The following is a 16902-nucleotide window of genomic DNA, read 5'->3' as shown; positions in this document are numbered from 1 at the left end:
GATAAGAGCGGCAAGTCCACTAATGTTGTCATCGGTGATACTGATATGAAGGAATCAGGGTACGGTATTTTTCCTACCATCCTTTCAGTATTTCAATCCCCTGATTGGTTAATTGACACCGGTGCCAATGTACATGTTTGTGCTGACGCCTCCATGTTTTCTTCTTACCAGGCAACAGGGACTTCACCCGTGCTGATGGGGAACGGGTCACATGCCATCGTTCGAGGTGTTGGTACGGTCGATCTGAAGTTTACTTCGGGGAAGACTGTGCGTCTGAAGAACGTTCATCATGTGTCGTCCATCAATAAAAATCTCGTTAGCGGTTCCCGCTTATGTCGAGATGGTTTTAAGTTGGTTTTTGAATCCAATAAAGTTGTAATTACTAAGTGTGGACAATTTGTTGGAAAAGGCTATGAGTGCGGAGGCTTGTTCCGCCTATCTTTGTCAGATATTTGCACTAAAGTTATTAATAATGTTTGCCACAATAATGAGTCTGATATTTGGCATCCACGACTCTGTCATATTAACTTTGGTTGCATGACGCGGTTAGCCAATATGAATTTAATTCCGAAAATCTTTATTGTCAAAGGCTCCAAGTGCCAAGTATGTGTGCAAGCTAAGCAACCTCGCAAGTCCCATAAGACTGCAGAGGCAAGAGACTTGGCGCCACTAGAGCTTATACATTCTGATCTTTGTGAGATGAATGGCGTGTTGACAAAAGGTGGAAAGAGATATTTCATGACATTGATTGATGACTCCACTAGATATTGTTATGTGTATCTTCTGAAATCAAAAGATGATGCTTTGACTTTCTTTAAAAACTATAAAGCTGAGGCAGAGAACCAACTTGATTGAAAAATTAAACGTCTTAGGTCCGATCGTGGTGGAGAGTATTTTTCCAATGAATTTGATCTGTTTTGTGCGGAACATGGTATAATCCATGAGAGGACGCCTCCCTACTCACCCCAGTCAAATGGGGTATCCGAAAGAAAGAACTGAACTCTAACTGATATGGTTAACACCATGTTAGACACTTCGGGTCTATCCAAGGAATGGTGGGGGGAGGCGCTAATGACTGCGTGTCATGTCCTAAACCGAGTTCCCACAAAGCATAAGACCATGACTCCATTTGAGGAATGGGAAAGGAAAAGGTTGAAACTCTCTTACCTACGTACTTGGGGTTGTTTGGCGAAAGTCAATATACCAATTCCCAAGAAGCGCAAGCTTGGACTAAAAACTGTGGATTGTCTTCTTCTGGGCTATGCTTTTCATAGCATCGGCTATAGATTTTTGATAATAAAATCTGAGGTATCCGACATGCATGTTGATACAATTATGGAATCAAATGATGCAACTTTCTTTGAGGACATATTTCCTATGAAGGATATGTCGAGTTCATCAAATCAGGAGATACCTACTCCATCTAGTGAGGAATTCACTGTAATTCCTGAACCCACCATTGCGATGGAACACGTTGAGAATCCTGTTAAGGGTAACAATGGAACTCCTGTGAGGAGTAAGAGACAGAGGACTTCAAAGTCTTTTGGTGATGATTTCATTGTGTACCTCGTGGATGACACACCCAGGACTATTTCAGAAGCCTATGCATCTCCTGATGCTAACTACTGGAAGGAAGCTGTACGTAGCGAGATGGATTCCATCTTAGCTAACGGTACCTGGGAGATCACTGACCGTCCTTATGGGTGCAAACCTGTAGGATGTAAGTGGGTGTTCAAGAAGAAGCTTAGACCTGATGGTACGATTGAAAAGTACAAGGCACGGCTTGTGGCCAAGGGTTATACCTAGAAAGAAGGTGAAGACTTCTTTGATACTTACTCACCCATGTCTAGACTGACCGCAATTCGGGTGCTACTATCACTGGCTGCCTCACATGGTCTTCTCGTTCATCAAATGGACGTTAAGATGGTTTTCCTCAATGGAGAGTTGAAGGAGGAAATTTACATGGATCAGCCAGATGGTTTTGTAGTACCTGGTCAGGAAGAAAAGGTGTGCAAGTTATTAAAGTCTTTATATGGCCTTAAACAAGCTCTTAAGGAGTGGCATGAGAAGTTCGAAAGAACATTAACTGCTGCCGGCTTTGTAGTAAACGATGGTGACAAGTGCGTGTACTATCGCTATGGTGGGGGCGAAGGAGTTATTCTTTGTTTGTATGTCGACGACATATTGATCTTTGGAACCAAACTTGATTTAATCAAGGAGGTTAAGGATTTCTTATCTCGTTGTTTTGAGATGAAGGATCTAGGAGTAGCTGATGTTATCTTAAACATCAAGCTGTTGAGAGATGAGAATGGTGGGATCACACCGCTTCAGTCTCATTATGTGGAAAAGGTCTTGAGTCGTTTTGGGTATAGCGACTGCACGCCTTCTCCAACTCCATATGATGCTAGTGTGTTGCTTCGAAAGAATCGACGGATTGCTAGGGATCAACTAAGGTATTCTCAGATTATTGGCTCGCTTATGTATTTGGCGAGTGCCACGAGGCCTGACATCTCTTTTGCTGTGAGCAAGCTAAGTCGGTTTGTGTCAAAACCGGGAGATGATCATTGGCATGCGCTTGAGAGAGTTATGCGCTATTTGAAAGGCACCGCGAGCTATGGGATTCACTACACCGGGTATCCAAGGGTACTGGAGGGTTATAGTGACTCAAACTGGATATCTGATGCTGATGAGATTAAGGCCACAAGTGGTTATGTTTTTACACTTGGTGGTGGCGCTGTTTCCTGGAAGTCTTGCAAGCAGACCATCTTAACGAGGTCAACTATGGAAGCAGAACTCACAGCATTAGACACTGCCACTGTTGAAGCAGAGTGGCTTCGTGAACTCTTGATGGACTTACCTATGGTTGAAAAACCAATACCCCCTATCCTGATGAACTGTGATAATCAAACTGTGATCGTCAAGATAAACAGTTCTATGCACAATATGAAGTCCTCAAGGCATGTGAAGAGGAGACTAAAATCTGTCAGAAAATTGAGAAACTCCGGAGTTATTACGTTGGATTATATCCAAACGTCGAAAAACTTGGCAGATCCCTTCACAAAGGGTCTATCACGTAATGTGATAGATAATGCATCGATGGAGATGGGTTTGAGACCCACCGTATGAGTTGTCCATAGTGGTAACCCACTCTATGTGATCGGAGATCCCGTGAAGTAGAAGTGGGAGACAAGCTGTTGGTCAGCTGGGAGGAGAGTATCCCTATATTAATTATCCCACTTCGTGAAGATGCAATACTCTCTGATCTGCATGGCAGGTTGATACTTATCTTAATGTGTTCCAAGTGGCTTATTCGGGTAAGCAGAGATGTTGTCCTGCAAAACATCTTCTGAGGAACACACCTATATGAATTTGACTGTTAACGTCGCAGTCTGTGAGAATTGGGTGTTCTCTAATAAATTCATGAAAGGCCCTGGAGTATGACGTATACACTCCACCCGCGGGGAAACCTTGCGGCAGCCCAGTATCGGTCAAGAATTTGTGTGAAACTAGTTTCACAGAAAACTTGTAGTTCAAGGCATAGTCCACTATTCAAGTTGTGATCTAGTGTAGCATAAATTTCTAAGTGAAAGTTCAACTTCACAGTCTCCACTAAGCACCGATATATAAAACAATGTTTTGGAACTAAATGATGAGATGTGCCAATGAGACTTTGTGGGGGATTGTTGGAATTTTGCTAGTAGGCCTTTGGCCCAAAGCCCAACTAAAATTCTGAAATTCTCTTGGCCCATTCATGCACACATGTGAGTGGAGTGAGTGAGGCTAAAGTTTAGTCCCACCCCGGAAGTTGAGAGAGAGTTGCACCTCTTTATAAGGTGAGCTCTTCTACCACTTGTATGAGTATGAGAAGAGGAGACCTACACGCGCGCTCCTCCTCCTCGCTCGCCTCGCCACGCCACGCCTCGTCACGACGCGCCGCGGGTTGCGGGATTGAGCCGAGCCGAAAACAGAGCTATGCACGTTATCTATATTTTTGCTGCATGAGAAAATTAATGAGTTATTAATTAATAATTAACGGATGCGTTAATTACTGAACCGTTTCCGATTCTTTTGGATCGTGACGACTCGGACGTGGGGTTTATTCCCACGACCTACCCGGCACGCACTATATAGTCAGGTAGACGTCTACCCTAGCCGTCGCCGCTTCGTATGGTTTCTCACCACTGTTCCAGATCATTGCACCGCCAAGCAAGTCTTCTCCATCCCTCCTTCCGGCGTGCACCGCGAGAAGGGACAGCAGGCCTCTGGAACCCCGCCTCTCGTGATCCTGTACGGGAGAGGGGCGATCAGGTTTTTGGGGAGCGCACTCGCGCGACTGCTGGCAGCGACGACTTCGCGAACGACGACTTCTTCCCCGACCTCGGCAACCTCGTCCTCGACGACATGGGCGACAACGTCAACACCGGCGGTGCTGCACCCGCTGCACCGTATGTGATTGTATCCTTCCTGTTCGAGATCGTGGTAGAATTCATTCTTCTAGTATGTGCCCTAAATGTGATATGTTCATCTGCTATGCTAGTTCCCATGATTAGTTTAATCTCTACTACTGTGATCATGATTTATCTTCTGTTTATTCGGATTAAATCTCGTAGTAATTTGCTCATATTTCCAACAGGTGCAAGGCTATTAGAATAAGCTGTGTATCATGTTATGCTCATCTCCACTGCATTAGGTAGTAGGTACAGGTGCAAAGTTAAGCTATGTATGTTGCTATGTCTTGCCGTCCCATTGTCACTCTACAGGTGTTCCAGAAAACTGAAAATAACAATCATTATTGTATGATTTTTTTTCGAAAACACTAACTCCCATACGTGTGGGCGTCTGGCAACTCGCTCACACGCATGGATTCTCGTCCAACCAATTCTGCATGAATCTTGGCGCGTTCTAACAGTTTTTGTGTGCCACATAGGACTAAACTGGTGTGTGGACATTCATCCGGCCGCCCACACGTCCTTTTTCACCACACGGGTGGCTGGTGTGTGGGTGTTTAACAATTCGCCCACACACCAGTTTTCACGCATGCAGAGGGGGCTGGTGTGGGCGTTTATCACTTCGCCCACACACCCGTCTCCTCACCCACACCCAAAGCTGGCAGTTGCCATGTGTTTCTGCAGAGTACATGGCAACTGCCCTAGCTTTGCTTGTAAGCAGATGACAACTCTCTTTTACCTGAGTTGCCATGTGTTTTTGCGTGGTACATGGCAACTGTCCTAGCGTGCACATAAGCAGATGGCCCTCTTCCTCTTTACATGGCAACTGCCCTAGAGTGCTTGTGAGCACACGACAACTCTCTCTTTTATTCGAACATGTTTTTTTGCCATGCCTTTTTGTAGTGCTACACGGCAACTGCCTAGTGTTAGTGGGTGGCAACTTCTAAAGTTTTGAAATCATGGCAACTGCAGTAGACCAGACCATACATGGTAACTGCAGTTGAGCAACCATGGCAATTGTAGTTGTCCGACATAGCGACCGAAGTTCAGCGACATGGCAACTACAGTTAAACGAACATGGACGAGGGTCTGGACCATGGCAACTGCCCTAGCGTGCACGTAAGCAGATGGCCCTCTTCCTCTTTACATGGCAACTGCCCTAGCGTGCTTGTGAGCACACGGCAACTCTCTCTTTTACCCGAACATGTTTTTTTGCCATGCCTTTTTGTAGTGCTACACGTCAACTGCCTAGTGTTAGTGGGTGACAACTTCTAAAGTTTTGAAATTATGGCAACTGCAGTAGACCAGACCATACATGGTAACTGCAGTTGAGCAACCATGGCAATTGTAGTTGTCCGACATGGCAACCGAAGTTCAGCGACATGGCAACTACAGTTAAACGAACATGGATGAGGGTCTGGACCATGGCAACTGCGGGACACGCGGTGACTATCACGCGGGGCGTGCGGGACCACGAGGTACGAGGCCTGACGTACGGGGCGTGTGGGCGTTATCTATTTCGCCCACACGCACACGTGTGAGAAGGATCGGGAGGGAAAAAAGAGGTGTGTGAGCATTACTTGTTTTGCCCACACATAGATGTGTGAGCTATTCCTTTTATACACCATACAAAATGTATAGGCAGACCCCTAACGCCCACATGTGTAACACTTATCGGCGTCTTTTTTTTCTCTCCCCTTGTATATCACATGCGCAAACGCAACATAAAAGTCCCTAAACATATTAGTATACGGCACGTGCTAAACATGTGGTGTCTTGGTCAAACTGCAAATAACATCCCTTTCCTTGCACGAAAATCAGCAACAGAAGATCTTTGATACTTGGCTGGCAACTTTTCTCATCACCATCACGTGACGAGGCAAGCTGTGCAACTGCAGGTGCAGCTCTGCGGTGCCTCGATGACTCTCGAAAAAAAACTCGCCAGCCTCGTTTTGGCGCGCGACTGCATAAGCGAATCTTGGAGACTACAACCGTTGGATCAATTGAGTTGACTGTGATAAACGGTAGAGATTCAGTCCGTCGAAAAAATCAACGGCTAATAATTGCCTCTACGTCATGACTGGTGGCTAAAACAAGTTCAAAATTTCTTGCACTATAGTAGTAGAGATACCTATGTCCGGGTTGAATAGGAAGATAGATAAAAATTTTGCTACGCATATTTCTATCGAGACACATTTGCATGCATTTGAAATCTGGCATGACCATGGAAGGAGCACCTCCTATCTGTTTTTTCTTTTGTGAAAAGTGTCAGATCTATTATAAAAATGCACCGAAAATACAAAGCATCTCAGACATAACGAAAATTATAGCGAGATTCTAAGACCATCCAATGATAACTATTGCCGCAAAAACGCGCCGTTGATGCCGCTCCCCTATTTGAGCCGGATTGACTTTGTCGATGACAGCCAAGAAGTCATCGTTCACGTGCCCCTAAGGACCAACACCCTGAAGGCGCAGTCAACATCGTTGAACCCCTTGCATAGATCTAAAGCACCTGACATTAAATGTCGCCGCATGATGAGAAACTCTAACCTCATTGCCCTAAGAAGACGGCAGAAATCTATCGTGGAGCTCCGTCGACTACGTCCAAACGGACGAATCCGAGGAGGATCGAAGCCCGGAAGACAAACTCGAAGAAAAAACACCGCACCTGCGAGAACTAAAAAACCATAGCCTAAACTACTAACCTGAGCAGAGGCACCGAGATTTCCCTCTCCACCACCACCCGCCGGAGCGGCAAGCAGAGGGAAGGCGAATCTACGGGCTCACTTGTGAAGCTTGGAGGGGAGAATTTACCCTAGCCGCCTGCCTGTTGGGCATGCATATTTCTTGAATGGAAATATTGAAATATTTGATCATGAAAGAAAGCAATGATAACTAGTGGAGTAAGAGCAAAATTGAGGATTTGGTGTCGTCGAAGAATAGGGCCTAAGTGTTTTTGACGGAGCATTTCATCTAGAATATGGTACTTTTTCTAATAGGAATGAGCATAGGTTTTTTTTTGCGATTAGGATTAGGGTTAATCGTCTATCTCGCGATGTGCCAACTTTGGAGCTTGGACGCTGCGAGCACAGCTGGCTCTATCAGTTTTCCTTTCTTTCTTTTCTAAAAACGACTTTATTATGTTATTCTCTGTTTCTTCTTTTACTTTATAATTTTTTTAGGACCCTGATAAGTATCACATATGTGCCACGAAGCAATTTCGCTTTGACGGTTTTTTATGGCAAGTTTAGTTATAAGAGGATGACAACTTTAATTGTAAAGCATGGCAACTTTTCTGTTTGGATGACAAGTTTCAATTTTTTTAGGTTTGTTTTGTTTTTGGGTGACAACTTTAGAGCATCTCTAACAGGCCCGTATACTCGCGCGAACTGTAAAATTCCGGCGACTATATGGGTTTAGCCCGGTTTTTGGGCCAGACCAGAGCCCGTATAGTCACCCGGCCCGTAAATAATTTTACGGTGGCCCGCAACACACACACACCCCTGACGTCGCGAGTATATAGACCAAAACCCTATCCCCCCGCCGCAGTGATTCCCCATTCCCCTCTCCAATTTCTCTTCGCCGGTGAGAAATCCACCACCCCCGCCCTCCGGTTTGCAGCGATGTGGAGCTCCAGCCGGCGCGGTGGCGGCGAAGACCCGGAGCGCAGGCGTTGCGTCACCTCCGACGTGATGCCCAAGCGTGCGGCCAAGCGCTACACCAAGTACGGGCTCCCGGTGCCGGACTCCCTCCTCCGCCGCAAGACGGAGGAGTACGGCCTGTGAGGCGCTCCGGTGCAGGGAGCTCTTTCGGCGCGGGGCTACTTCCGGTGAAGAGGGAGAGAGAGAGTCCGGCGAGCTCCACGACGTCAAGATCGAGCCGGAGAAGGAGCTCCGCACCGTCAAGATCGAGCCGGGGGAGAAGCGGTCGTGCGGTCGCGGCGTCATCAGCCCGAGGACTACCTCGCGGGCCTGGCACGGACGCCTTCGAGGCGGCGCTCGTCGAGCGCACTGCACGCGAGCAGGAGGAGGAGGACGCGTGTCGCTGGCGGGACGAGGAGCTCAGCGGCCTTCTCTTTGAGCAGGCGCTCGCCACCGCGTGCGAGTTCGACGAGAAGCAAGCTGCATGGCGCCGCGAGCAGGAGGAGCAAGACAAGAAGTACATCAACCTTGTGTCCTCCTCCTCCGACTAGTGAGCACCGCCGCCGCCGCAGGGTCACCGCTGCACCCAGAGAGCTTTGGTAAGCTCTGATTTTGCCTAGATTAGAGTACGGCGGCATCGCAATGTAATATAACTTTTCAAATGTACCTATGATCAAACTATGCATGTAGTATGTGTTCTTCAATTTCACCCGCGAATGCTTTCTTTTAAAGTTTACGTTTTCAAATACGGTTTCTGTTCGGCCGCACAAGAATTCATCCCTCAAACCTATGATCTCTCGGCTATACAGGGGTTGTTAGAGATGCTCTTAGTGTAAAAAAACGTCAGGACGGTATTACTTTGTGCCCCATGTGTGGCACTTATCATTTAGGTTTTTCTAATACATGAACATTTTTACTCATGATTTTTAAAAATCTGTAAAAGGAAATGTAGTTGGTTTCTTTGGAGACAGGAACCACCATTTTTTTTCCAACCGGTTTTGAGCTAGCACCGATTTTTTTCCGGTGTTGGGCCGGCCCACCGCACGTTTAGCGACACCTCTGTGCTAAACACCACCGCGCGTTTCGGGAGCAACCCACACGCGTCTACACGGAGCCAGCCCACCGGTCTCTCAGAACGACTCCATCCCCTTTCCCTGCGCCCCGGCGACTCCACGACGCCGCGCGCACCGTACCACGGCGGACGGAAAAGGAGGCTCGCCGTGCCGGAGCGCCCCTGATTGATTGAGAGCGAGCGACGTCTCGCCTCCCTCTTCGACATCGGTGCGACCGAGCGGAACTCGAGGAGCCCTCGCTCGGCCTCTCCGCATCTCTGCAGCCACAAGGTGCCGCCGCCGCTCCCTCCTCCTTTCACCTAGAAATCTAGAATCGTGTTGGATCATAGGCTTTGTGCAATTTTATCTTTCCTGTAATGTCTTACCTTACGGATGTGAAGAGCCTTAGGACCCTAGAAAGGCACACCTGTTCTGCGACGAACCATAGAAACCCCAAATCCAAACCCTAGGATTTGATTTGATCTTGATTCTTTCGGCTGGTTGTTAGAACATTCTGCAGGGGCGTTGCACGTTCCTTTGGTCCAGTAGACCGCCTGTCGCGATTTCGGCACCGAATCCCCGTGCGATTTAGGGATGGAATGGCTGCATGAGGTTTGCGCAGATCCTTTTTTCCCCCAAACATAAAAATGTCGCAGAACCTTTCTGCCATCTAGTTCCTAGTGCTCGGAATGCCTTCGTAGTTTTATTTGTTCGGACATTAGTTTGAAATGGCAATGGCACCTCTTTTATGGATTATTATTGGAGGTGGTGGGCAACACCCTTCAGGGTTGCTTCAGAGTCTGCAGTTCTGCTGCAATTTAGCTTGTACAAATGTGATGCTGAGCACTGACTGATCAATGGGTTCATTTAAACGCAGTCCTTTGTTTGATCTTATTTATTTTCTTCCTGCTCTCTGGCATATTGTTTGTCAGATATGACCAGGAATACAGTATAATTCTGCATTCTCTGAATGTAGCTTAAGACATTTATATGCAAGTTTTTTTTTTTTGCTTTGCTTTGTGTCCTGTACTCTCTCTCCCTCAGGCTTGTCAGTACAATCGTCAATGACAGCAAATCTAATCTATGAATTTTTGTTGGCATACATGTTGGAATCCTTGGCAGGAGCTTTTGACTCAACTTGGAAAATACTTTGTCACGTTCAGGATAATACTACCAGATTTTGTGGCAGGCTCCCATTTTAGAAATTATACGGGCATGGTCCACCTTGTGCCTTAATAAGAGTTACTGATAAGTATCATTTGGTGCGTGCCTGTTGATTGAGCTCATAATCTCTATAGAAGTTGATTCTTTATCTTGATCTCAGGTGTGCTGAACTAATGTGCTCTATGGTAGCCATGCTTGACCAGCTCATTTTGTTTTACTTGATCACTAGTTTGCTGCTCTGCTGAGAAGCTGATTATCACAATTAATCACAGAAATAACTACTTCCCTCTTTTATCTTTGCTCTAGTTAAATACGATGGCATTTTCCCAGGCTTCATCTTTTACACTAAACTTTCATGATCTGATTACATCTATCTTACATATGTATGTCTGTGCTGCCTCTTCTCTAGCCTTATGAACCAATTTCCCCATTGTCAATTCAATTTTTCAGGTGCTGTACACCCCTTGCTTGCTAAGGTGCTGCTCATTGCGGTGAATGACCATGATTTCTGAAGATGGAGATATCTCAGCTCTGCTCACCGAACCAAATCTAGACGAAGAGCAGGCTGTGACTTCCGGATCCGATGATTTCTTGCCTGCTATTTTGGAATCAATTAAGTCAAATGAAAAGGAAGTCGAACTTTCACCTGAGGAGGCAGCTTGGGCTGATTCGTGTTTTGTGCAGACTTCTGAACTGTCAGATGAAGACTGGGGTGCAATGAAGCAAGCCTTGCTTGACTCCCTTCAAGAGCCAATGGAAGATTCCCGTGATACCACTGAGGTCATGCTTGACCAAGGCACCCATGTACTTTCAGAGGCAGAATCCCACACTCTGCATGTGGAAAAAGATACTCAGGATGATAATGTAGACATGGAGCAACAAGGCAATAGCGATGATGACAAGGATGCTACTGAGGTTGGGGACGGTACAAATGTAATTAGAGGTGCAGATGAGCATGGCAGGCAAATGGACGGATACACTGCAGATGAGCTGGTTTCATCTGAAGTCATCGAGCAGGCAGAGTCAAGGGATTCTATCTTCAAGGTTTGGGATCTAGACGTGTCGTTCTCCGAGGATGAGAGCGAGCTCGAACTCATCAAGGACCTCAAGAAACTCCTCAAGGGCAAGCCTCAGGATGCCACGTATCCGCCTCCTGGTGACGCAGCCAAGGCTCTGAGCGAGATAAACATTGATGAACTTGTGGCAGGCTTGAGTAACTTGTCGCTGCAGCGAAACCAGTAGTTAGCAGTTTGTTCTTGGTTCCCATGATCCTCTGTGCATCTCTACCGTCCAATGGTGATGTTGTGGCTGCAGAGCAGTGAGTGACGGTTTGTTTGTTGGTCCAGCCGGGTCCTCTGTGCATCTTGACCATCAGGTGGTTGATGTCGTGTCTACTGTCTAATGGGCGCATATTACTTCTTTCGTAGGCTTCTTTAGACTTCAGACTTAGGTCGACTTTTGATATTTGTTTTGTATATATCTGGACACCCTTGAAACATGCTGTTTGAGTTCAATTCAGGCAGATTTTGGAGAGCTCCTCAGGCCCTTGTACAATTCAAGGTGCTTAGTATATCAGGGCACATAGTGCCAGTTTTCCTCCTGGCTCCCACTACTGATTGACCTTGGCCAAGGCCCGTTAATACTGCTTATCTGTTCCTTTTCTTTTCAATAAGCTGGCTTGCTCACCTTTACTGCAGACCTCTCGCCTTGACTGATAACTTTTAAATTTCCAAATTTGAAACCATTTTGTGAAAAAAAGTTAATGGATATGAAAACAGTTCATGGATTTGAAAAACTGTTCATGAATTTCAAAACAGTTTGTGAATTTAAAAAACTTCCATGTATTTAAAAAACTTCCATGTATTTAAAAAACTTAAATGTACACCAATTTGAATAAAAAAAACTGTGCATTTGAAAGAAACTTCACAATTTTTAAAAAAGATCACGAATTTGAGGACCTTCACAATTTTGAAAAAAATCATGAATATGAAAAAAAAACACTACGCATTTGAAGGGGAAAATGAAGAAAAACATAACAGAAAACGAAACACAAAATGCAAAGAAAATAAACAGGCTCTACTCAAGCTGCGGGAGCTTCCTCGAACCATCCAAAAGGAAGCCAAATGGCCATCCCATCTAACACAGCGGTCCTTCCAGCATGGGCACTCGCTGGCGGAAAAAATGCTAAGTGGCGCTTAACGCTCTGAATAGGGATTTGGCCAGATTTTGAATCTGCTAGCTATCATCATACTTTCTTGTTTTCGTGCAAACCCGACTACATGCGTTTGTTGGTGCAAGTTTCAGGCACGAGACAAAGCACACACATACCCTATTTGGCGCTTATAACGCTATTTATATCACCTCGGTCTCGGTGAATAAGTCATTTACGTAGTTCTATATCGACGATTTAACTATCTAAACATATATTATATCTTCTCTTAATAGTAAAGCAGCTATCCTTTGTTCTGTCATATCCAGACGCTTCCTTTCGAGAGCGGTGGACGGCGGCGACAGCTCCGAGTGGGCTCGTGGGCGAGCATGCCGCAGGAGGCTTCGCGGCGGCCGACGGACGTGTCGCAACCTGCCTCCATCCTCGGCCTCTTTCGTCGTCCGCCCGCAAGATCCCGTGGTCGTGGTCGCATCGAGAAGAGGTGGAGCGAGGCAGGGGCGGAGATGGCAGTACCAGAGGCAGTCTGGCGCGGACGGCAAAGGGCGGCGGCGGCCATGGTGCTGGTCGCCAGCGGGGAGGAAGCGGAGGTGCGGCGCATGGGGCTCCTGCTCCTCTCTATGTGCGTGTGTGAATGGCTATTTTGAGGCAGTGTTTCGTTTTTTTGCAGGGGAGGCCATGGCAGGGAGGCGGGGAAGGAGCGGTGAGATGGCTCCTCGATGGGGACTTGTGTGCTTTTTCTTAATGATGAAATTGTTGGGTTTTTTTAATGATGAAATTGTTACTGCTACCGACTAGAAGCTGCTGGAGTTTTATTTATATTTGATAGAGATTTGAGGGGAAGCTGCTGGATGTTGCTATGTGTGCTAACCGTGCTAGCATTGGCTACAATCTTTTTTTCCGGATGAGCACCAAATCAACTAGGAAGGATCCCTACGAGTTCCCAGCTGATTGTCGCGTGCATTTACACCAGCGAAAGCTTTGTCCAAAGATTTAATTTTGTTAATAGACAAAAGTCCCTGGTTCCGTGAAGAATGTGTATTCGACCTTTTAAAAATTATGTCTATAGTGTTACTTAGGTTAAGTGTCTATATCACTCACAAAAAAATGTGTCTATATATTTCACATTATTGTTGGTGGTTTTGCCTTATTTATGACAAAAGTAGCATGTTTTTGCAGAATAAAGTATTACTTCATCAGCAAGGATTACATGCTCCCTCCGTTAATGTTGTTTATTTAATGATTGACAAAATGATGGTTTAACGAAGTCTCGAGGTAGAAGGTGGTATTATTAGCTTTTAAGTTACACGTTTTGTGCTTATTTCAAATTGTGGATCTTCTCTTCGTTGCCAACACCAACTCCCTACCTTTGCCAACAAAAAACTGAGTCCAATGTGTCTGATAGAATATCACATCACTCTTTTCTTGCGAGTGCCAGGTACAAGACACCAACGTGCCAAAATTGCAGTGTGCTAGCAACATGGAGGCAGAGTAGCTCAAATGTTTACCAGATGCATTACTTTATTTTCCGGAAACTCTTATTTTGGCCATTGCATGTTAATGATACTCCATCTTCAGTAGTCTTTGCAAATCTAAGTAAAAAGCAAAAGGGGAATTAGTCCAGCCCACATGGAAAGCAAGCAGCCCACATGGTGAGCTTTCTACACATTTTCTTATGCCTTATTATGGATCTCACGGTCTATGGTTTAAGCACATGTAATATTTTTGTAGCACATATTTGCCTCCTATAAGGCTATAGTTTCAAATTAGAGCCCAGCCAGCACATGAAGAGTAGTGGTGAAGGAGAAGGAGGAAGAGAAGAAGATTAGTAGTTTAATGGTAAAAAGAATTTGACAATGCCACCTGAGATAGATGAGGGTCCATATGATGTTTTTTTTGCAGGGGGTCCATATGGTGTTGAATCATTCGAATATGTATGCCCCGTTGCAACGCACGGGCACCTTTACTAGTGTGACAATATATATATATATATATATATATATATATATATATATATTTAAAAACTACAACTGTGTAGAAATCTAGTGATATACTTGATGACCCACAAGTATAGGGGATCTATCGTAGTCCTTTCGATAAGTAAGAGTGCCGAACCCAACGAGGAGCAGAAGGAAATGATAAACGGTTTCCAGTAAGGTATTCTCTGCAAGTACTGAAATAAGTGGTAACAGATAGTTTTGTGATAGGATAATTTGTAACGAGCAACAAGTAACAAAAGTAAATAAGGTGTAGCAATGTGGCCCAATCCTTTTTGTAGCAAAGGACAAGCCTGGACAAACTCTTATATGATGTAAAGCGCTCCCGATGACACATGGGAATATCGTCAAGCTAGTTTTCATCACGTTCATATGATTCGCATTCGATACTTTGATAATTTGGTATATGGGTGGACCGGTGCTTGGGTGCTGCCCTTACTTGGACAAGCATCCCACTTATGATTAACCTCTATTGCAAGCATCCGCAACTACAATAAAAGTATCAAGGTAAACCTAACCATAGCATGAAACATATGGATCCAAATCGGCCCCTTACGAAGCAACGCATAAACTAGGGTTTAAGCTTCTGTCACTCTAGCAACCCATCATCTACTTATTACTCCCCAATGCCGTCCTCTAGGCCCAAACAATGGTGAAGTGTCATGTAGTCGACGTTCACATAACACCACTAGAGGAAACACAACATACATCTCATCAATATATCGAACGAATACCAAATTCACATGACTACTAATAGCAAGACTTCTCCCATGTCCTCAGGAATAAAAGTAACTACTCACAAAGCATAAACATGTTCATAATCAGAGGGGTATTAATATGTTAAACCAACTAGCATCAACTACAAGGAGTAATTAACACTACTAGCAACCTACTAGCACCAATCCCGGACTTAGAGACAAGAATTGGATACAAGAGATGAACTAGGGTTTTGAGATGAGATGGTGCTGATGAAGATGTTGATGGAGATTGCCCTCTCGCGATGAGAGGAGCGTTAGTGATGACGATGGCGATGATTTCCCCCTCCGAGAGGGAAGTTTCCCCGGCAGAATAGCTTCGCCAGAGCCCTAGATTGGTTCCGCCAAGGTTCCGCCTCGTGGCGGCGGAGTTTCGTCCGAGAAGATGGCTTATGATTTTTTCCCATCGAAAGACTCCATATAGCAGAAAATGGCCACCGGAGGGCCACCAAGGGGCCCATGAGGTAGGGGGCGCGCCCAGGGGGTAGGGCGTGCCCCCACCCTCATGGGAAGGGTGTGGAACCCCTAGTGTTCTCAATATTTTTTATATATTTGGAAAACATCTTCCGTGAAGTTTCAAGACTTTTGGAGTTGTGCAGAATAGGTCTCTAATATTTGCTCCTTTTCCAACTCAGAATCCCAGCTGCCGACATTCTCCCTCTTTATGTAAACCTTATAAAATAAGAGAGAATAGGCATAAGTATTGTGACATAATGTGTAATAACAGCCCATAATGCAATAAATATGGATATAAAAGCATGATGCAAAATGGACGTATCAACTCCCCCAAGCTTAGACCTCGCTTGTCCTCAAGCGAAAAGCCGAAATCAAAAAATATGTCCACATGTTTAGAGATAGAGATGTCGATAAAAATAAAATACGGACATGAGGGCATCATGATCATTCTTAGAACAGCAACTCATATAATTCTTTGTCATATAATCTCTAATGCTAGAGTAATAATTCAATCACAATATCAAGTATGAATCGTAAACTTCATTGAAAACTAACAAACTACAATCTCAGTCATTGAAGCAATTGCAATTTATCATAACATAGGAAAGAGTCAATGTATAAGAGCTTTTCAGCAAGTCCACATACTCAACTATCATATAATCTTTCACAATTGTTGACACTCACGCAATACTTATGGGTATGGAGTTTTAATCGGACACAGAGAAAGATAGGGGCTTATAGTTTTGCCTCCCAACGTTTTATCTCAAGGGTAATGTCAACAGTAATAGTTCATGAAAACTCACATCCAATTAGCCATATATACCAGGATCTTTCCAACATATTGTGCTTGCCAAAGGATAAAGTGTAAAAAGGAAGGGTGAAAATCACCATGACTCTTATGCAATGTAGGAGATAAAGGTAAAAGATAGGCCCTTCGCAGAGGGAAGCAGAGGTTGTCATGCGCTTTTATGGTTGGATGCACAAAATCTTAATGCGAAAGAACGTCACTTTATATTGCCACTTGTGATATGGACCTTTATTATGCAGTCTGTCGCTTTTATTTCTTCCATATCACACGATCGTATAAAGCTTATTTTCTCCCACACTAATAAGTCATACATATTTAGAGAGCAATTTTTATTGCTTGCACCGATGACAACTTACTTAGAGGATCTTACTCAATCCATAGGTTAGTGGACTCTCATGGCAAAACTGGTTT

At 44.9% G+C, this 16902-nt stretch overlaps 1 protein-coding gene across 1 annotated transcript; it reads left to right on the top strand.

Annotated features, from left to right (window-relative positions):
- Positions 1 to 9187: 9187 nt before the first annotated feature.
- Positions 9188 to 11917, top strand: LOC125515856. Its single transcript, XM_048681349.1, has 2 exons — positions 9188 to 9435; positions 10759 to 11917. Exon 2 carries the CDS (start codon positions 10804 to 10806, stop codon positions 11548 to 11550), a length of 747 nt encoding a protein of 248 aa, XP_048537306.1. The 5' UTR covers positions 9188 to 9435; positions 10759 to 10803; the 3' UTR covers positions 11551 to 11917.
- Positions 11918 to 16902: the final 4985 nt, after the last annotated feature.

This window comes from Triticum urartu, chromosome 6 (assembly GCF_003073215.2).
Source record: "Triticum urartu cultivar G1812 chromosome 6, Tu2.1, whole genome shotgun sequence".
Classification (NCBI taxonomy): Eukaryota; Viridiplantae; Streptophyta; class Magnoliopsida; order Poales; family Poaceae; genus Triticum; species Triticum urartu.
This window is presented reverse-complemented; position numbering and strand designations above follow the sequence as displayed.